The sequence below is a fragment of the Lingula anatina genome, chromosome 2 (assembly GCF_051362555.1).
Source record: "Lingula anatina isolate TDL-2025a chromosome 2, LinAna3.0, whole genome shotgun sequence".
NCBI classification, from domain to species: domain Eukaryota; kingdom Metazoa; phylum Brachiopoda; class Lingulata; order Lingulida; family Lingulidae; genus Lingula; species Lingula anatina.
Window position 1 is genome coordinate 6,858,150 of NC_141768.1, and position 22,474 is coordinate 6,880,623.

The window sequence follows — 22,474 nt, forward strand, 5'->3', positions numbered from 1 at the left end:
ACGTTACCAAACGAGGTCTATTCTCGATCTTTTTCTTTCTTTTTAAATTCCAGTTTCATTTCAAAGCTAACTGTATTCGAAAAGCAAAATGTGCCCCACGACCTTAGTTTCCTTTCTATATTGCAGACGCGATACCATTAAAATCTACAAAGGACCGTCTTGCTCGTGTTAATAACTACCTGTAGGGCCAGATTAATTAATCTTCCCTAGAGGTTTCGATCTCTCTCAGTCACTATTTGTTAATGATTGTTGAGATGATGCAGCATTTGCGTCTCATGGTGTGAGAATCAAGTCATAGGTTACTATGGAAACGATTCTAGGGAGTTTTACACATGCATCCATATTGTCACAGATAAAAATGATCACACGCGATGCGTTAATTAGCACATACTGTCAGAAAACCAAGTGCATAACTTTTAAGGAATACGAGTGATTCTGCCATCAAAAGACCCAAGACTTGAATGCTTAATATTTAAGGTGAAGATAATTTACCCAAACACCTAATTGAATAGCAAACTGGCATCATTATGTGGAAAATGGTTAAACCATATTAATTAATCATAAAGTTTATTTTCACAGCTAATAATAATAATCAATTTTTAAATATACATTTTAAATATAGGATTTTAAAGAAGTAAACTTCTCTGACCTGATTATCAAATAAATTACAATTCATATTAAGTAAAACTGAGTAAATTGAAGCCATTTTCTTAATGATTATACACCAGTTCTGACCTTTTTCAAAATATGTAAAATGATACATAATTTCATAGTTTTAAAGAACAATAGGCCGTTAACAACATGTTCCAGGTAAAATGCACCATATACATGAACATTATCATTTTTAACAAGTGCCCAAACTATACTTTAGCATTGCTGACATTTTTGCATATTGTTTCTGTTAGTTTCAATGCAGACACTAAACATCCATCCATATTGGAATGAGTAAATGCATCTCCACCGCACACCAACAGGGGGCTCTGGTGTAGTACCATACATCCTGGAGTTCCATCCACTGGCTTATGAACCTGAGGAGAAACCAAGCACGGTTGAGCAGTTGGCAAGATATCAGACATTGATTGCACAAGAATTTTGGGGCCTGCTTTCACTTAACTGTAAAAGCCTTAAAATTGGTCTAAACTTTTAAACCAAAATTTTGGTTTATTTCAGGTCAAAACAAATCCATAGTTGTCCACTAAAACACAAAGGGTGCATTCAGAGAAAAAAAAGTCAATGGACTTACAGATCCACAGATCATATATGGCCAACCAACTTGAAAGCTTGCTGCATAATTCCCTAATAGATACCGAATAGATTCCCTGTGGGGATTATGTGGCAAGCTTTCATGTGGGTAGGCCATATTTGATCTGCCGATCTGTTAGGGACCGTTTACGTGAAAAATCTATTTTCTAAAAATCTAAAAATCTATTTGTGGTATCTTGTGATCATGGTCTGTGCCCTGAATACCCCGTGGCGTAATTACTGGAAGCGCTGAGAATTAATTACAGCTTTGGAAGTAACTGGCTCGCACTGCCCGTAATTACGCCGTGGGGTATTCAGGGCACAGACCGTGATCACAAGATACCGCAAATAGATTTTTAGAAAATAGACTTTTAAAACAGATGGAGTATTATGATAAACTGGACTAGTACTGGTTTAGCTGGTGACAATGTGGCCAAACTTTTGGTCTTTAAGTTTAGACCAGTTTTCAGGCTTTATTTCTTTTATGAAACAAGCCCTAGAGGGATAAAACAGGGTCTTACATTTCAGAGCAATACTTTTTTTACATTAACACATGATAAATTAATAGGTTTCCATTTCAATGTGAACATTGAGCCTGTTTCCCCTGAACTGCAATAGACCCGAAAGTAATTGCTCAATCTTTTCAATGGGCAAAAATTATCAAACTTTTAGATACATAATTTTATAATCACAAAAAGTTTTCTTCCATACAGCATTTGTGGTGCTTTTACTGCATAGAACTAACTGCAGAGTAGCTTGCTTTGTAATTTTGTTGTCACCACTTAATAAAAATGTTGTAATTTTACGAAATTATGGCTTAAAATAGTTTCTGTAAAATTCAAATTTACCCCTCATTGAAAAGATTGAGTAATTACCATTAGACTGCTGAAGTGTGTTAGGTCAGACTTAATAAACTAAACTTCAATCATCTCAAGAAATAAAGGGAAAGCATGTTGCAGTTTGATGACAACCAACAAATCAATAAGGATAAAAGCCTACAGTTGTATGTAACATGTGTGAGTAGACTGCTTTAAGTAGCTGATTTCTCAGTAGACTCTCTTAATTTAGGGGCATGCTTCCCCACTCAAGCAACTAATCAGTAATTTGTGTTTAGACCAAAAATACATGACCTGCTATTCCAATAAGGAACTTAGATTCAAACACATGTCCATGTTCTCATCACATGACCCGACATCTTTACATTAAAAAAATTGTTGAATTTCAAAAGGAGTCGTTTCACAAATGATGAACTATGAAGAATGAAGTAAAAATTGTGAACTATGGAACACCATCACTTTATGATCACCATGACCCCTTGTTTTTTTTCAATTTGTATTTTAACAGTGCAGCTTAAGATTTTGAGAAATCTTCATCAAAACTGTCATGTACGCACCAAGTTCATATTCTATAAACATATATCGAAATCCGATGTTTAATTTTTTCTTTGATAAAATAAGACCAAACCATTGATTTAAATGGCTGCATGACTGCTTATTTCATGTGAAATGGAAACTACTTTGTGAGCTGAGCAAGTTTTTGTTCACTCATGCCACAATGCACTACCCATGTCACCAAAATAACGAACTACTGACCTCAAAGTTTTTGTGTTCATACTCAGGCAATCAAAACTTCCCCTATTATGTAAAAAGTATGAGCAATGCTTTTTGTACTTTGTCCTTCAACACTGGCAAACCTTCCTCAGGTTTGGGTACTAGTCCTTACCTGTGAATACCTCCACTTCTGACATTTGATATTATCAGGTTCAGGCAAGTCTGGGATAAACTCCTTTAAGTGTTCCATAATTATTGGCTGTACCTCTTTAAGCTCTTTTTCTAAGTGTTTTAAACCAAAGGGGACACTGGTGTGGACTATAATTGATTCTCCTACACTTGGGTCAGCTGTAATGGAGGAACATTAAAAATAATAGAAATAAATATAAATAATTGAAACATTTAATGAGATATTGTAACAATTAAATAATTAATTAAAAATATATGTACAAATGGCAACTTTTTCCATATGTGTTAAAAAACCCCAAACTTTTCATATCTGAAGTAAACAAAACATTTTTCTTTGAATTTCCATTTTCTTTATATCTCTCTTAGAAAACATACATAATGATATGCTAGTATATATATATACATGGGCGTAACTAGGCATACGCACGGATGCACTGTGCGTACAATTTTTTGGCCATACAATTTTACAATTTTTTTATTATTTCATATAAATTTAGTGTATTTTTCACGGAATATAAAAAAATCCTCTGCTTATTAAAGTCACCTGTATAAACAAATCCTCCCCCCCCCCCCCCGTCTTGCATACTTTTATTGAACTGAGGTTAACAATGCCTGAAACCTTAACAAGTTTTATCTTAATCGTCCATCTAACAGCAACTTCCTTTACCTCTTAATTGAAGGGTTCAGTGGCCCAAAACTCTCCTGAACCCTCTTTCTCGAGAGTATGGAACGCATTCTTGCTGGCGATATTTATCTCGGGTAAAAATCTACCTGAGTGTTATTTTCAAAGAGCAGTTCCCGCAACCCTGAGGGCACTAGATAAAATCTGGACACCAGGTTTTATAAGGAGCCAGAGAAACAAAGGAAGGATTTTTCCTGCAAAGCGTCAAAGAATTTTGAAACGGACATGACCCAGCTTACCCCTCCAAACTAACAGGGTGACATGGGCAATTTTTACAAACAAATAATAAAACTTAGATGTATCAGAGCTCTGTCGTGTCGTACAATTGGTTGTTTTGGGGAGCCATGCATCCACATGTAAGGTGAATGAAACCGTATATTAGTTCAACTCAGAGGCGGATCCAGGATTATTCGAAGGGCGTTCCACGTATGCGAAGCTAGCCTCCTTTTAAATAAATATACCGTTCTGGGTAATAAGTATATTGAAACTTTTTTTAATTGCGAGAATATTTCTGACTAAGGCTGTATTCCCAGAGCTTTTAGATCGATCTATCCCCGCGGGGAGTCTCACTAGATTACTGTCAGATAATCCGGCTTAATTGTCCGTCCCGCCTACTACAAGCTGTAAGGGGGTAATTAACTTTCGTGTCCGCTCGGCTGACAGCTATTTAGCGTGAACCCCCAGGGAGTTAGGTCGATCTAAAGTAGATCGATCTAATCTCTGGAAATGGGGTCTAAATGATGTTTTTATTATTAATGGAAATTAAGCTGCGATGTGTGGTACATATGCTGTGATTTACGCTGTCCTTCATCTCTTGCGTTAGTCTACATTTTGCTGGGAATTTTAAAAATCTGTGCGTACAATTTTTAAAGGTCTGGTTACGCCCCTGATATATATATATATATATATATATATATATATATATATATATATATATATATATATATAATCCAATACAACTGATTCTTCAATGCCAAATATCAGTCTTACTTATTCCCCGCTTCCTGTTATCAACAGATATAAACCTAATGCAAGGACCATCATAGAAGTACTTGGCAGTCCATGGTATCTCTAATTTTACTCCCGGTTTGTAGAATAATGCCAAGGCATAGCGAGAAGAGTATGAGACATTTTCTAACTTCTGCTTCTGCTCAGGAGATTTTTCTGGAAAAAAAATCATCTATTATTCACAAATACTGGGATAAAGCATAATGCAATTATATCTGGAACTATTTTATCAAAATAATCATACAAGTTAAACAAAAATTGAGGGCGAGAGTTCAGCCATTTTCAGAAAAAAATGTGTCAGCAGCAAACATTTCACTCATATTGTACTCACACTTCATACTGACAAGGAGTAGTGCAAATAAATACCTATTATATCGGCTATTGTTCCTTTAAGTTGAAGGATTTGTGGCACAGGCATTGTCAAAACTACACAGTTAAATAATTCTGATTTTCCACTTGATGTTGTTATTTTCCAAGATGTCCCATCAAGGCTTACATCCACAATATGATGTCCAAACTGAACATCAGCATCTAAAATGAAAATAGATCTAGTGGTTGAAATATCAATGATGTCCAGTTAGCTTTAAAGATCATTTTATATAATAAATTAAGCAAACTTCAGTTCAATATTTTATATCTAAATTTTGAAATATCTTATTGGAGTCATACCTACATGTTAGCAAGGTTTCAAGTTCTACTAATCTATGCATATCATTCTGTTTCTAGTTTTTCTTTTTCTCCTTGACTATCCATCCCCCTTGTTTTATTTTTTATTTATTTTTTTGTAAATTACACTGAACACAAACAACTTACACATAAAATACTGACAACCTTGCCAAGCTACATCAAATGGTCTACTGTATAACATAACACTCACTTGCTTCACTCAGAAAGTGTTTCACTATGGAGCTGATGCCATGAGGTGTGACATAGTGGCTGGTACCTTCAGGATGGACCCTTTCCCCCTCTATGCTATCTTTTAATGGCATTAACACCCCACTGTTGATTAAGTCATTGTAGAATCTAAATACAAAAGGTGTGAATATTGTAAGCATTAACCAGCAATTTGTGACATCTACTGGTATATCTTATAATATTACGTCATGCAATACATATTTATTAGATCATACAATATATCAATTTACCAAACATCACAGAAAATATATGTAGCTCATGAGTGACTCCCATGAAGAAGTTTCAACTTGCACTTTATGAACTCAATAACAGGTTCATTGTGTTAAGATACTGTTTAAAATGTTATATGCCACTATCAAAGGGATTGCATATGTATTTGGTAGTGATACAAAATACCGTACATACGATGTAGCTTGCTGACCACCTATATATATCAAATCCCAAACTATTAAAATACATTTTAGTCCATTGTTTTCTTAACTGGACTTGAGCGCAGTGAACGGTTACTTGCACTCCTTACCTTTTCAATTTGCATAAAAATTCAAGAAAGGTATAATGTGCCTTATCAAAATGACACAAGTACAGACTATCTAAAGAGAAAAAGGTGGATTTAAGCCAATAGAAGTTAGACAATACCCTATCCCCTTACTTCTTGTGACTTTCAGCATAGCTTGGTGTTGCTGTAATGTACTGTGCTCCAAGATCTGCAGTACACGCCCCATCATTAGGACTTCTACTGGTGCTCATTCGGCCACCTGGACACGAAAGAGTTGAAAATTTTTCCATAAGAATTTGAATAAGTACAGCGGTAACACCTTTCAAGTTTCATTACCTAGTACGCAATACCTGACATTTACCTGAAAGTAATACCCCACAGTTACATGAAGGCATTACCCTACTTACCTGAAGGCAGTGCTCCACACTACCAAATGGCAATACCCCACAGTTAACTGAAGGTAATACATTACATTAGCCACATGTAACTGTGGGGTATTGCCTTCAGGTAGCTATGATGACAATACCCCATAGTTACCCAATGACAACACCCCACAGTTACTGTAACTGCAGGTATATGTAATAGCCCACAGCTACCAAATGGCAATACCCCATATTAACTGAAGGAAATACCCAACAGTAACATGTACATTTTTTCCTTTTATGCAACCTTTCAGTCCTACAGCTCATCAGAAATATATACAATGTAGCAGAATATAATTAGATACAATACAAAATAAGTATGGTTACCTGCTCCCCTAGCCTTATCCCAAAGCACCAACTCAGCTTGCTGTCCTAAAGACTGTCTGAGCAAAGAGGCAGTGGAGGCCGCCGTGAGACCACCACCAACAAGGAGTATCCTCTTCATAATGGTGACAATCTAATAGGTCCACTTAATCTTTATCTGAAAGATCACTGTCATTATTTATTTATGTTGCAACCACACACACAAAAAATAATAAAAATAATAAAATAAAAATAATAATACTTTTGTGCTAGCATAGACATTGAATAGTATCTAACAAGAGGAGGTGACATTTCAGGCTGACTTGTAGTACTGTGACAGTTAACCTTCATCCACAAGGAAATGGAACCCTACATAAACCCTGAAACCGGGCCTCGGAGGCCCGGTGCACCATGAAAATCTGACTCCCCTAAAATGTGACTCCCCCTATGAAATTTTGACTCCCCCCCCCCCCCCCCCCCAAAAAAAAAAAAAAAAAAAGTTTGCAGGTAAAACTTTTCATGAAAAAAAAAAAAAGTAAAGATTTATATTTTACCATCCAAGGAATCTCCTATGAAAAAGCTATTTATATGATATTTGATTATCATTCTGACATCTTTTCTTTGAGGATACTTTATGAAGAATATATTGAAAGTATTTGAAAGTTTGATGGTAAAAAATTGGGTGAAAAAAAAAACACATGAAAAATAAGAAAAATTAAGGATTTGTACTCTAACACCCAATGACTCCCCTATAAAGAAGCTATTTATTTGATATTTGATGATCATTCTGACATCTTTTCTTTTAGGATACTTTATGAAGAATATATTGAAAATAATTGAAAGTTTGAATGGTAAAATACTGGGTGAAAATAATTTACGAAATTCTTCATTTTCATATGCATGGGATTTGGACTCCTATGGACTCCCATTATATTTGCTGTTGTTTTTCTCATTTTTCCCAAAGCTGAATGAAAAATGGGGATTGATGATTTTAAATGGATAATAAATTTGCATTCTTGTACCCATAGGATTTTGACTCCCTATAGTCTTTCAAATATTTCCAATATAATCTTCATAAAGTAAAAGTTAAAGAAAGGTGTTGAAATGATCATCAAATATTAAATAGATAGCTTTTTTATAGGGGAATTATTGGGTGATAAAATGCACATTTTTAATTTTCTTATTTTTCATGTTTTTTTTTCTTTTTTTTTTGTATTTTCACCCAATATTTAACCATCAAACTTTCAAATATTTTCAATATAATCTTCATAAAGTAAAAGTAAAGATTTTGAAATGATCATCAAATATTAAATAGATAGCTTTTTCACAGGGGAGTCACTGGGTGATAAAATGCACATTTTTAATTTTCTTATTTTTCATGTTTTTTTTTTTTAGTTTTTTCACCCAATACTTTACCATCAAACTTTCAAATATTTCCAATATAATCTTCATAAAGTAAATATAAAGGAAAGATGTAGAAATAATCATCCAATATCAAATAAATATCTTTTTCATAAGGGAGACAATGGGCGGTAAAGTGCACATTTTAAATTTTCTTATTTTTCATGAAAATTTTCACCTGCAAACTAAAAAAAATTGCCAATGTATCCTCCATTTTACATACTACAAGATCACAGTCATATACTCAAGTAAAATAAGATTTATGAAGTTTTGTGGAGGGGGAGTCAAATTTTCATGGGGGGAGTCAGATTTTCATTATGAAAATCTGACTGGGGGAGTCAGATTTTCATGGGAGTCAGATTTTCATGTTACAAAGGTCCTTTGCTCGCTTTACCTCCACCTGGGTGAGTATACACTGTGTATGGAACATGCGGAAAAATCATTTTTTTTTTCTCAAAATGGAAAGTTTCGCAAAGTCATATACTCAAGTAAAATAAGATTTATGAAGTTTTGTGGAGGGGGAGTCAAATTTTCATGGGGGGAGTCAGATTTTCATGGGAGTCAGATTTTCATGTTACAACGGTCCTTTGCTCGCTTTACCTCCACCTGGGTGAGTATACACTGTGTATGGAACATGCGGAAAAATCTTTTTTTTTTTCTCAAAATGGAAAGTTTCTCAAAGGTAGCTCAGTCTATCAGGTATGTAATAATGATAGATTTAAACTGATATCTGCATATCAGGTGACCAAGGTGACTGATTACTCATAAATAATAATTCCTCCAGGTCTTGAATCTTTCACAGGCAGATTTCATTGACCATACTGATAGTCATAGCACACATGATATTGCTTGTGTAAAGCATTTGATAGCAAAGATATTTGAGGTTACATAGACTTATTTATCCCATGTGGAAGTAAAATTATCAAGGGACCGGGCCTCAGAGGCCCGGTTTCCAGGAAATGGGACTAACTTTTGGAAAAGTTAATTTCTACACATGGTGTAAATTATTTCAAAACTAATTATTAATCCATTGATGGGGTATAAGTTGCTAGAGGATTACATGAAAGGACCAGGCTCAAAACCTCATGCAAACGAAGAGAGAGCAAAAGATACATGGGCCGGTGTGGCGTGATAGACCCGTGCCGTGACGAAACCGTTCTGCACATGCGCATTGAGGGTAGATTGAAAGAAGTAACTTCCGGTATGACGATGTCGTCCTAAGTAGGCGTTATGTTTGCACTGACCTATCATCTTTCAATTCATAATTCAGTGGTTTTCGTCATGAGAGAGTATGTATTTGATAATCTTATTACTACAGTATACGGGGGAATGTTGGAAGTGAGCTTTTGATCGTGACTGAACTGTTTTGCTCTGTGTGCAAAACGTGGTAGATCTAAGACTCACGCTACAATGTTCTTTCAATTCAGAGTACAGTCATTTTCATTAAAAAGAAATTGTGTGTTTGATAATACTACAACTTTCTCTACGGGGAAACGTTGGAAATGCATGTGCAGCTACGAACTGTAAGTCAACAGACTGCTAACCCCGCGTGAATAATCCGTCAGAACGGTTTATTCACGACGACGGTTTCTTCACGTGACACCGGGCCTGCGAGGCCCCTGAAAGCTTGAGGGTTAATACTTACAGTACAAGTAAATTCAATTATGTACTTTAAAACAGCACACTTGAAACATTATTTCCAACTATACAATATGAAACGTTTCTTTAAAGCATGCTTATACCGCCCATCGTCTTGTCCACTGTCTCACCTGGCATCTGGCTTAAGTTATTGTTGTACCCGGTATGTTGTACTGGTACATGCCAGTTGCAACTGTTGCATTGCGCCAGGTGAGTGTGGGTCTGCCACAGTTAGAACGATCACGCCAGAGTTTTGACAGTGTCATTTACTTGTTTCAATGAATTCCTGATTTTTACCTTCAAAATTTATGCATGCAAAACACAACTAAACTTCGGTTGGTTTGGGTTGGTTTGCAAACACCATTCTTCCCTGGTCAGTTCTCCCCAAGTTCCAACTCCAGGATTTGACCTCGTTTTCAGCTGCATTCCCAAAGCGCCATCTATCGTATCAAGACCGGTTATGGCGGTTTGTGCAAACACGTCTGTGTTAGTTTCGACGTGTTTTACAACTATTTACTGTGGATACCATTTTTTCATTATGTTGCTGACTGTAAATTAATTATCTCCAGGGTAAGTGTAGTGTATGGAATTTACGTTCTGTGCACTGGCGTTGCATTTTATAACTTTCTCACCCTTATAATAATTTAACTTTTCAATTTTCAACAAACTTGATTTAAACTGGTTTAGTTCGTAAATAAGAGAATATTGTGTTCCTTGGATTGCGTCTAGTAAAGACCTTGCAAGTCACTTTTTCCGTATCCTCTACAGTTCATTTAACCGAAATTTGGACTATTAATGTTGAGAAATTTAATTATGTCAGGAATTCATTTCCACATTGGATCACAAGAAATTTCATATATATCCTGTTGTAAAACCCTTTACCTTTACTGTTTTACGTCTAATGCCAATATTAAATTATTCCAGATGCATTCTAATGGACACCCCTACCTAGTCGAAAGCCAGAGAAAGTTGGTCACACTGTATGAGAGTATGTATAATACCAGCAAAGAAAGATGCCCAGCAGCATTTGGACAGAAAAGGACATCCATGGTAGAAAACATATATGTAGCCAGCCCGATAGCACAGGTTGGCCATTTTTTTATACATATGCTGGACATAGCAGGTTTCTGAGAAGTCCATTTGAGAAAATATATATTTAAAGTTGCACAGTGTTATATTTTCCCACAAAAACTTTATGCAAAATCTCCTGGGGTAAATGTTATTTTTCTCTGACTTACTAATCTTTGACCCTCCTTTCCTAATGCTTGCCAGAACTCTGTCACATCCTGAGAAAATTAAAAAGTCTTAAAGTTTGACTACAGGATTCATCAGGAGGAACTTAATTTGATTTTAGCAACATGGCATTCACTGTTAAAATGTGATCAAAATTTACTTCTTGTGTTCAGATAAGTCAAGTATAAAATGGTTTATTTAACAAGGCTAACATGTTTAAGATATTAAAATTTGTTCTGAAAAGAAAGTAAAAGTAACCATTTTAATACTATAAATATACCATATATCTTGTGAAAAAAACATGGTTTGAGCAGCAAAGTTTCACAGTAGATTAAACTTGTTCTTGCACTGGATTTCAGAGAAGAAACATTCAAAAAAAATAAATTACAACAATAATAAATAAATAAAAGAGGGGGAGATAATACAAGCCATCTACCTCATCAAGTCATTTCTATCACTGGGGTTAGATTTTATCCATGTTAAAATTGCCTGTTTGAATGGGATTGTTGATAACACAACAGATGATTTCTATTTTAATTGTAAACCTTTTATTTATATGATTATTTTAAATCAGGAAATGGAGTAATTGTAGAAATATTTCATCCACAAAGCATATCTGGCATTATTTTTCAGCTGTATGCAGAAAAGTTGGCTCAGCCACCTCCTACTGTAATATCTCCTGCACCTAGGATACTTAAGGTGCCTGTACCACAAAGCACTCCTCTGGTAAACACTCATAGGGCTGAGACACAGGTAGGAGGCTATGAGGTCATCACAGTTTTCAAGGCTTGGAATTTTCTTTTTCTTTTTTGAAACACTCACTCCGTAATGCTACCAATTCACTGTTTTCCAAATTAAAAAAAATTTCAGTCATTATTTGAGTATAGACAGGTTTGTTAAGTTATTGATTATTTCATTTTTCTATTCTCTTGGGTATCTTAAATGTTGGTACTTGTTGCCATTTTGGAGCCTAGATAGCAGTATTAAAAACATGGGTTCATTGTCTTAAATTGTTGGGTATTTACAGGGGGAAAGATGGAGTAGTAAGACAAGTTTTTACTTTCACCTAAGCAACATTTGATAGATATTAGTTAACCTTTGTATGCCTGTCATTATAACATCCCTTAGATGATATTACAACTACTCACAACTGTGTGTCCGTGTGAACAAGACTGTAGTAGGAAGCTTATGTTGCTTATATAACTTAAATGTGGAATTTACAAAGTTTAACCAATTTATTTATTATTTTCAGGTGTTTATCAACAGACCACACAGTATTGGAGCAGATCCTGCCAGTGTTACTACATATTATGATCCGAGCACAATTCAACCATCCTTAAACAGAAGTACATCTTTTGTTCACAGCGGCAGTGTCAGTGCCATCCCAGGTCCTTCACTTAACTCCTCTGGCAGCTCTGTGGGAGATTTCCATCAAGATTCCCATTCACATGAGTCTGTTTCACATTTCCGTGCACAATCTCACACAGTTTCATCACCTGTCTACCAGAATGCATATCTCCCAGACAGTTGTGATAGTGCAACCCCACCTGGATCCCCTAGAAAACATGTGCCATTGAAAAGTCTGACCCCTGAGTTTGTGGCCATCAGGGATGAGCAGGTGGTTGTCTGTAGAATGCCAGACAGAAGAGATACCTCTCTGGATGTCAGTGCTGAAAATCACTATCCTGAATACACAAGTCCTTTGTCTTGTTACAGTAAAAGACCTTGCAGGTTGATTCAAGAGTTGGACAAAGTTAAAGAGTTGTCGAAAAATGAAGAACTGGAGGGAAGAGAAAGCCCAGATGAAAGTGGTGTAAAAAAGGCTGGTAGTGGTCGATATTCTTATGAGAGTAGTAAAGTGAGTCAGGTCTCCCAAGCTGACAGACTGAATAATGTACACATGGACAGCGAGGTATTGGACCTTCAGGCACTTGGGGAAGGACCTGATATGTCTGATGGTATAGAAGACGAAATTGATGAGCTTAAACCTTACACAGACGAAAATGGTGAAAGACAGTGCAGTTCTCCTGAGACTTTTGAGAGATTATCACTACATAAAGAGAGTTCAGAAATAGAAGATATCGGTGCTGAAGATGTTTTACAATCTAAAAGCAGCACTTCTGTAAGGGACCCAAGTTGTGACAGACGTGAGGATGATGAGGCAGACACGAAAAGGACACAGAATGATGCTGACACCTTTTCCACCTCAGAGTCAGAAACTGATTTAAGTGACTCAGACAATGGTAAGTTGTATACTAGTAGTTACATACATTTGCTTAACTAACTTTCTGGACTTGCTTTGAAAGCTAAAATTATGATAACATTGCTCCCTCTGCATGAGGCATTCATCTGACCAGTTGTGTTATGTGTTAATTACACCATTGGAAGTCCAGAAAATTTGATATATATATCTTATCTCAACTAGATGACAATTGATCTCCATAAACTTAGGATGCTGTAGACCTATATATCATGTTATATCTAAGGTTATGAAACAAAAACTCAGAACAGTTGCAGCTTGAAATCAGAACTACATTAATGTAGATTTCTCATTTGTTCTCCTCTACTTTTTTGATGAATTTAACATCCCTAGGTTTCATTGACTAGTAATTGGTGGGATTTTTTTTAAACACAGGTGGCACTTTTGAGGAAGATGCTAAGGAAGATATGGTGGATGAGGTTGATTTATTGACTGGACTTTCAGATTCAAATAAAAAAAAGACCACGTCCAGACGGTCTACGCCAGAAGTAGATATGGATACATATACAAAAAGGGACAGTGATTTTAAAGAGGAAACCTCAAAAAATCGATCTCAAATAAAAAGGATTAAGCAACCTTTTAGTAAAAAGCATGTTTCTCCAGTAGCAGAGACTTATTCTGATACTGAGAGTCCTAAAAGACCTCAACAAAACTTGGCCCAGTCCCTCTCCCGGAAGAAGAGATCCAGTGCATCCTCTGAGATGAATATTGACACTGATACGCCCAGCAGCAGGAACCAAGGCAACACAATCAAGAAGAATGCTGTGCAGCTTGATCACAAAAAAGCAAAGAAATCAGAGGCTGGGCATAAATTTTGTATGTAATTGTGTCTGGAGAAAATTTTGCAATGCAATTTTCATTTGAATTATTTGTAATCCTGAATAGCAAATTTGATACCACAGTTTCATAAACTCATTAACTTTATTAGTATTATATTGTTATTTTCAGTCTTGTGACTTTTCCTGGCTAATAAACTTGAATGATATTTTAGCACAAAAGAAGACGCAAGAAACGCCTGCAGTGACACCACGTTCTTCAAGATCTAACACTCTGCATGAAACACCCACAACCTCCATGGTTTGTATAGTTATATGTGCCAGCTTTCATTTTGGATAAAAATGAAGCTAATACCTCAAGCCTATCATCTTTCTGTTTTGCTTAAAAGTTACGCGAATTAGAAGAAAAAAAGTAAATAAAGAGTTTGAAGTTTGTTTTTGATTTACTTTAGGTAGTAGCACAGCAATAAGAGAATATAGAGCATTAAAGGGTATAGAAAAATACCATTATTTGCTCTTAAGTTATTGATGCTATTATCTTAGTTCATATCAATTGGATATAACTAATTTATAGGTTACAATTGTATTTCACTCTTCAGCCAAAAGAGAAAGTAAAGGAGTACGTGCTCACCGAGTGGATCATCAGACCCATAAATTCCTGTAAAGGTGTATTTGTAGAAGGGAAAGTGGAGTAAGTGATGTGGCCTACACATGGTCCAGTGATAGACCTGTGTGATTATGTAAATCTGCTTACTAAGGAAGAGATAAGGACTTGGAAAAACTTACATTACTTGTTGAGAAAATAATTTAGTTATTGATTTTATTGTTTTTGAGTCAGAACTTTAAAATGGTCAAAACAAAAATGAAAATGTTAAGTCCAAGTAGCATTAGAACAGACCAGAATATAGTTTCTAAATGCCTTTTGTAAACATAATCTAACAGGATACAACTTTATTAGCTGTAAAGGGAATAAGCATAACTTCTGTGTAGAGATGTTGAGAAGATTAATGAAGGTCTCATTGTGTGTGTTTTCAGAGGTAGAGAAGATGACTTTTGGCACAGCACTGCCATAGTAAAACGTTTGAGCAACTCTCGAGTTCAGTCCAACACTGGGTCCCAATATGTACTGGTGGGTCCCATAGACAGGGAATACACTCTGGATGCAGGTAGGCCGTTTCAAAAAAAAAAAAAAAAGTTTGGCATTTTGGGTTGGAATATTTGTTTTAAGTGTGTCAACATATAATAGATTGATTAATGCAAGATTTATCTGGACACATAATGTTGCATTTTAATGTTTGTCTCCTTAAAAGATAGGATGATTATTTGCTAACAAAGGGCAAATGAATAACATGATATAGTTATGGGTTTGGCATGTGCGCCGCTCAAACCACTATTTATTTGGTAATTTTTTAATTTGAATGTTGAAATGGATTCATTAACCATTGGTAAGTATGAGAACATTATGGTTTACCTCAGGAAAATCTGTTTTATGGCACTTTTCCTGCCAAAATGAGGAGTTATTATACCTTCAATAAACTTATGTTGAGAAGACTAGTAGAGTGTAGTAAAAACTGAATTTTGTAGTTTGATGTAAAATATATTTCTGGTCTTGTTTGCTGCCTACAATCTTGGTTTTGACTTACCTTATCAGCTGTTGAAAAAGAGTCCCAAGGATAAAGAAATTATCAGCCTGAATATTAAATGCAATTAAAAGGTAGACTTTTGTGGCTAAGTTTTGTAATTTATTCTGTTTACAAAAGGATCAATCATAAGATTTTTGAAAATTGTCATGTCCAATGTTTTATCTGCTCTTGTGTTTGTAGGCTTCTCCCGGAAGACAGTGAATGCATTTAAAAAAGGTTTTCCCTCTGAGTGGAGAGAGGTGATCAGCAAGCACTTTGAAGAGGAAGACAGGTGTTTGAAGCTAACACACTGATTTTGAACTCTTAATTATCAAATGATGTATAATTTTCATTTAAATCTATCAGTAAAAAGTTTTACTGGTTAATAGTTATACTTCTTATGTTCTTTATAGATTATTGAGTATTGAATTTGAAGTTATAGAGCTCACTGCAAGACTAATAATTTTGTTGACAAAAATATGCTTTTTATTCTCATATGAGTGTGCTGAAGGTAATTTTTGTTTTTTTTCTTCTTGTTTAGAAGCAAAAGTTCAAAGAAACCTGAAAAATTTCAAGAGATTCAGTCTACCCCAAAAAACAGCAAAAAAACCCAGAAAAACAAAAGTCATTCATTATTATCAGGTGAGTTATTATGAAACTTGTCATGGTAAGGTTAGGGTATTTACAGGTTGGAAGTAAAATTGAAATATTGAAAAAAATGTGCAATATTTCTTTGTATTAATAGAATTATTGACCTGACCAGAATAAAGCATTTTTTCTACTTACTAATATATTAATCATTATTTTAAGAATACCAAATATGTTACTGACAGTTGTATTTGCAAATGTTATTATTTTATGAATTATACCTTTTCTTTGTCTGTAGATTCATCTGACATTAATGTCAAAGATTTGCCACGCACGCGCAGCGGACGTCGTGTGTTTCCTCAGTTAGCATGGTGGGCTTGTCAGCGCGTGAAGAGCTTCCCCCAGGCAGACTTAGACTTAGTGGAGGTCACGCCCCCTTCAGCTGCCATGAACACCAGTATCAGCAGTTCTAGACATGTGAACATTAAGACTGATGAAGTAAGTGGGTCATTTCTGTTGGCTGTTCAGATGGTCTCAGATTAAAAAAAAATTCCTGTCTTATGTAGGTCTTAGTAAAGGTCTTGTTGTTTTGACTATAAAAGTTGTTGAAGTCACAATCATAAGTACATATAACTGTGCATGTGACAGTTCTTGTTGCTTATTACGTTCATTTAATTTTTTTCTTGATGCCAAATTAACAGGGAGATTCTGGAAAAGTTATGGTAATTTGCAATTGGTTAACACTGACTTGAAATTATTGCAGAGATCTCTTAGATTAAAGGAGCTGATGAAGAAGAGATTGTTGGAAAAGGGGAAAAAACATAAAGAAGGTAACCACTTTTTATATTCTCTTAACTCACTCTCTCTCTCTCTCTCTCCCCCCTGACAGTTTTCATAAACTCTTTTGGGTACCAAATTACCAAACACAACTTTTAAGTTTATTTTACCAAAGAAACTATTTGGAGGATGAGTTCTTTTGTACTTTTGATATCAAATTATTTCTTGAATGTGTCAATTTGCCATGATTTATCATACATACTGTGAAGGCCTCTTATAACTCACTTTATGACTTAAATTATTGTTTATCTCAAATCTTTTGGAACTGATTTTGTTTAACATTGCCCAATGTAAATCTTTGTATAATTGGAACTAATTTTCATATCCCATGTAGCGTTAGACTTATGCAGTCTGGCTTATATGTTCACCTCTTTGTGTAATATACTAGATTCCCCTGTGTGTTTATTACAGATCCCAGTACTACAGTCAGCGACTCAGAAGAAAGCTTTTCCAGACTAGCTGATGTGGTGACAGATGAGGCGTCAGAGGGTTCAAGGAAGGTCAGAGGTCAAATCGTGGTCAAGGAAAAGAGCATGGATCAAGAGTCCCCAAAAAATGGAAATGTAAGGAAACAATTGAAAGAAAAAGAGGTTTCTATGGAAAAAAAATTATTAAAAGTGAAAGCTACAAAAAGCAGCACAGTAACAACAAAGGATAAAGACATTGATCTTGAAATGGTGTCTGATGCCGACACCATGTCCAGTGAAGTATTTACACCCAACAGGAAAAAACAAACTGACTATATACCCAGTGGTCAATCTTCTGCCAGTAGAAACATTGACATAGAGTCATATGATCTGCAGGCTGATATACTTGGAGTGCTGAATACAGAGAGAGCAAAGCGCTTCAAGCCTGATTCAGAGCAGAAGACTACTTGTTACAACAAAGCAGCAAAATTAGAAAAAAAGTTGGAAGGGACCAATAACAGCTGCAAGGGGCCCAGGGTGGTGCTAGTAGATTTAGCATCAGAGACATCAGCTTTTGATAAAAATCAAGATGAACACTTTTCTCCGAAAAGTTCAAATGGCCAAGCTGATCATGGTGATTATTCCAGTGTGTTAGATACATCAAATTCAACTTCTGGAACACGTACCCCAAAGGATAATAATGTAAAGCAGTTTCACAGCAAGGAGAGTGACAACATGGAGGTCATTGAAATATCTTCTGAAACTGAGCCAGGGGGAAGGTGGGCATCTTTGAAAACTTCAAAGAGGAAAAACCAAGTGGGGCAGAGAGAACTCAAAGCACTACTGGGCACTTCTAAGAGCATAACACAAAATATAGCAGAGAGATCAACAAGACCAAACAAAGGTGCAGACTATACAATGTGTTTTGAAAATACTGATTATAATAGTGATGATTCTGATGCATGGACTCCTGATAAAGACAGTGGTTCAAATACGAAAAAACACTCACGCACAGGAAGTGAAGAAAAGACATTGTCAAAAAGAAGTGCTCCTGCTAAGGCTTGCAAGTCCAAAAGGCGCACCAGGTCCAATGACTGGAACTGTGAGGAAAGGCAGTTTGACACTGCCACAAAAATACATGAGAGTAGAGCTCAGAAAAAAAATGGCAGTCATCGAGAGAGGCGGAACACCACACAAAGCAAAGCTTTCCCTTGTGAGGATGGTGATGCCAGTGAACAATGGAGTCAGAAGGAAATTAATTCTCTTCAGAGGTAAATGCTTTTTAAAGACTTCCCTGAGAATTGGGGGATCTACTAGATTGTGATCTTGGGGTCATTTCTTTAAAACTCAAATTGAAAAAAAAAAATTGGGATGAAATTGTAAGTCAATATGAGTCACTAATGGGGATTATTTTGGTCACAAAAATGTATCAGATATCCCCTTTTTTATGTACAGGAACTTAATGCATGATGTAGATGGGGATTTTTCTTTTGTTGTAGTGTTAGTGTTTTGTGGTAAAAGTTGTTTTGCTTTTAGTTTTTAAGAGCATATCATCATGTATTTTTGCCCCCATGATTATTAGGCAAGGTTTTCATGCAGAAATTTTGGAGAGAGTATTGAAAATGCTAATATTACAGTAGTAGAAATACAATTAATTGGTATGCTGTATCATGCAGTATAGAAAAACATTTCAAATAGTCTGTTCTGAATTAAACCTTTTATGTTTTTTTACAGAGCTCTCCACACTGTCCACCCTAGCACTGATCTTTACTGGCACGTGATTGCACAGAAAGTAGGGAGTCGTTCTGCCTCCCAGTGTCAACAGTTCCACCAGAAGGAGGTGCCAAGCACTGAGAAGTCACAGAAGAAAAAAAAGAGTAAGTTACACCATGTGTGTCACATTGCTATGCAGAAGCATTTGTTAAAGGGCTGCTCCAGACTATGTTGACTAAGGTGTCCAAACAATTCCTGGTTGTCACTGTGATATTTGTTATTTTTTAAAAGCTACATAGAAGCGAGCATAGATTACCTGGAAGGCATATAAACTACTTCTACTAGTTTCTAATACTACTAAAATAAAGTCAACATACCAAGTCATAAACCAAATGAAACTCGTGTTCAGCCAAAAATAGTTGTACCTTCTTCAAATTTCTGGTTGGAAATTGGCCTGTTTTTCCATCCCACCTGTTCATAAAAGTCCACTAAATGATGAGGTTCTGCACATGCATTGTATAATCATCTTTTCAATGTTTGGATGTAGTAGTGCACGCAGTGGGTACTTATTCAAATGAGGTGCTGAAAACTTTCCTTTGGTATTTCTCTGAGTGATACTATTTAAAACTATATAGTGGAATTTGTTGGGGTTTTGTGGCAGTAATTTGACTTCAAATACATCTTTAATAATCACCATCACAATATCTTAGTATTATGTTCACATTTTATTCCAGATGATGTGAAGGAGCAACAGGTGGAACTGACTGGTAAAGTTGGCACTATGAAGAGAAAACGCCAACTTCGAGAATTAATACAGCAACATGAGCATGGATATGAGGATGATTTCTTCGACTCCACACCATTCAGAAAATCCAAAAAGGTTAAGGTAAGTGAAGAAAAAAAAGACACCTATCCTGCTTTGGTTGTTATAGTTAACCCATTGAGATTAAAAATTTAACCTTACCTTCCATGTTTTTTCTTTTTAATTTCAGGTTACTGAATATCATCAATATCTTAAGGATCCTCCCATTTTTACTAGAAGAATAGCCACATTTGATTTTTGCTCTCTTTAATTAGTCATACGACAGTTATAGAGAATGTCATTGTTGTTCCAGTTGCCCACCCCAGGAGACAGCAGTGAAGAGGAAGATGAAACTAACGTAAGTGTAGGTGGCGCCAAGGGCAAGTTTTTCACTCCAGTGGTCAAGACTGGGAGACGTTGGGCACCGAGGTCGGAAAAGAAGACACCACATTCAACATTAGTCAGCCCAGGCTTGCTGAAATCTGTTAACAGGTATAAAAAATTAATTTAATAATTTTTTAATGCTCATTCTAATTTAAAATTGACATTCAAAACTTATTTTCACATATATTGATATATTTTTAAAATTTTATAATTTCCAATAAAAGATAATATAAGATAGAATTAGAGTGCATTAAGAATTTGATTGCATTAAAGTGCAACCTCTCTCTTCACTAATAAGAAATTTCATGTAGTCCTTTATACTGTGTTCTTGACCACTGTTTATTTTGTTTGACCTTAGGAATGAAGTAGATCAGTACATAAACAAATTGAAGAGAGGAAAGAAAGGATTTTTGCTTCAGAAAACAGAGAGCAAACAGGAAAAAAAGGTATAATAAAATTTTTTTTGCATGTTTTGCTGCTGCACTTCAGAATCTGTGGACATGAATGAATTGGAAGTGTTCACATTATTTGTGGTTGGTAAGACTAGCTTACATTTTGGTAAACTTGGTGTTGATTTCACTGCAGAATTGCTGTTAGCTGATAAATGGCAATTTTTATGATTATCTGAGACATAAGAAATGACAGCAAATGACCTGTAACATGTATATTTTAATTCAAATTTATATTTTGTGCATTAAAAAAAGTTTTTAAGTGCACCTTTAAATTTCTGGTCATAAATTTGACATACCTATTTCCCATAAAGTCCCAAAGCTTAGAAAGCAAGTAAAAACATCTGTGTAATCAATCTCAGGAAATAATGAAATGAAACCCTGTGGCATTTCTTAAGGCAGTACTATTTGAAACCATATGGTCAGTTTAAATATTTGTATAATATACCTCTTATTATGCATTATTCATAATCAATGCACATCTTTTTCTTCCATTCCAGCCTGTTAGAACTGCCACCACAACAATGCCTCAGTCGGACATTTTCCAGGTGAAAGAAGTTTCTGATGAAGACTCGGAGGAAGAAAAAGACTTTTATTATTCAGATGAAGAAGGGAACAATTAAAGTCTTAATTTTTCTTTTATTTCACTTATTGGATACGTCATATTTCTGCATCCATGATTCAGTCTGGCCTCAATGTGCCAGCCCTTCTTTATAACAATGGGTAAACATGGTATGCGGATTTGTACATAGTAGTTTATTATTGGTCTTCTGCCAAACTATAGGTAATACTGAATATTTAAACTACCAAAGGACTTTTTAAGTGAGATATGAAGGTGAAGCAGCCCTCAGAAGATTTGAAATTTCAGCTCCTGTTGAGAAGGACAGTTCGTTTAGATATTGATTTGATTTAGATGTCCCTCTGTGTTGGGGCAAATAAAATGTACAGAACTGTTTGTTGCACTCTTATTATGTTTCTGCACTTGGTTGTGCAATATTACACTTAAATATTTAAGTGTATCAGATTTTTTATCTTACCTTAGGTACATGAGAACTGTCTGCACATTTGAATAGTATTATAGAAGGGTACCTTGGCAAGTTGAGATGATAAAATAAGACTGAACTAATCTGATGTATGGACTTTTTTTTTTGTAACACCAATAGCTGAACACGAACAACAGTTACTATTACCTCTCAAAAACAAAATTATTTCTTAAAATTTTCATAATGTATGTTATAACAATAGTGATGAGCATAGCTTATTTATATTTAATTTTTGTAAGGAGAATCTTTTTGAACCTTTGCCTGCATTGATCCCTACAGATAAATTGTCATTGCCATTATCCCATTTTCCTACTATAGTTTCATCAGATTTGTTTTAAACTATCAGTGTTTGCAGTGTTATAAAAGAGTTGAGGTCTGGAAAGGTGTTCTTGCTTTGTAAAATTGACTGTTCTCACAATAAATGTTAAGGCAAATTAAATTTATGCTATGTCATTGTGTATCCGTTACATTTGTTCTCAACCTATGTAGTCCTTTCTTGCATGTCCTTGATCTT

The 22,474-nt window shown here is 35.3% G+C and overlaps 2 protein-coding genes across 4 annotated transcripts; one reads left to right on the forward strand and one right to left on the reverse strand.

Moving 5' to 3' along the window:
* Positions 1-550: 550 nt before the first annotated feature.
* Positions 551-10,266, reverse strand: LOC106165217 (renalase). Of its 3 annotated transcripts, none has more exons than XM_087005199.1 (8): positions 10,144-10,266; positions 6,832-6,985; positions 6,236-6,341; positions 5,549-5,694; positions 5,038-5,202; positions 4,654-4,827; positions 2,965-3,140; positions 551-1,028 (listed from the first exon to the last, which is right to left on the reverse strand). In XM_087005199.1, the coding sequence occupies exons 2-8, from the start codon at positions 6,947-6,949 to the stop codon at positions 861-863; spliced, it is 1,053 nt and encodes a 350-aa protein (XP_086861325.1). In that variant the 5' UTR covers positions 6,950-6,985; positions 10,144-10,266; the 3' UTR covers positions 551-860. The 3 variants fall into 3 exon arrangements, with proteins under 3 accessions (XP_086861325.1, XP_086861326.1, XP_086861327.1); XM_087005200.1 differs by lacking the exon at positions 10,144-10,266 and adding an exon at positions 9,951-10,066; XM_087005201.1 differs by lacking the exon at positions 10,144-10,266 and adding an exon at positions 9,978-9,999.
* Positions 10,261-22,413, forward strand: LOC106164982 (uncharacterized). The gene is made up of 18 exons (XM_087005193.1): positions 10,261-10,416; positions 10,771-10,932; positions 11,713-11,832; positions 12,332-13,322; positions 13,715-14,155; positions 14,331-14,416; positions 14,715-14,806; positions 15,151-15,281; positions 15,939-16,029; positions 16,279-16,379; positions 16,624-16,823; positions 17,089-17,155; positions 17,574-18,840; positions 19,304-19,446; positions 20,017-20,168; positions 20,398-20,576; positions 20,827-20,914; positions 21,418-22,413. Exons 2-18 carry the CDS (start codon positions 10,771-10,773, stop codon positions 21,538-21,540), a joined length of 4,434 nt encoding a protein of 1,477 aa, XP_086861319.1. The 5' UTR covers positions 10,261-10,416; the 3' UTR covers positions 21,541-22,413.
* Positions 22,414-22,474: the final 61 nt, after the last annotated feature.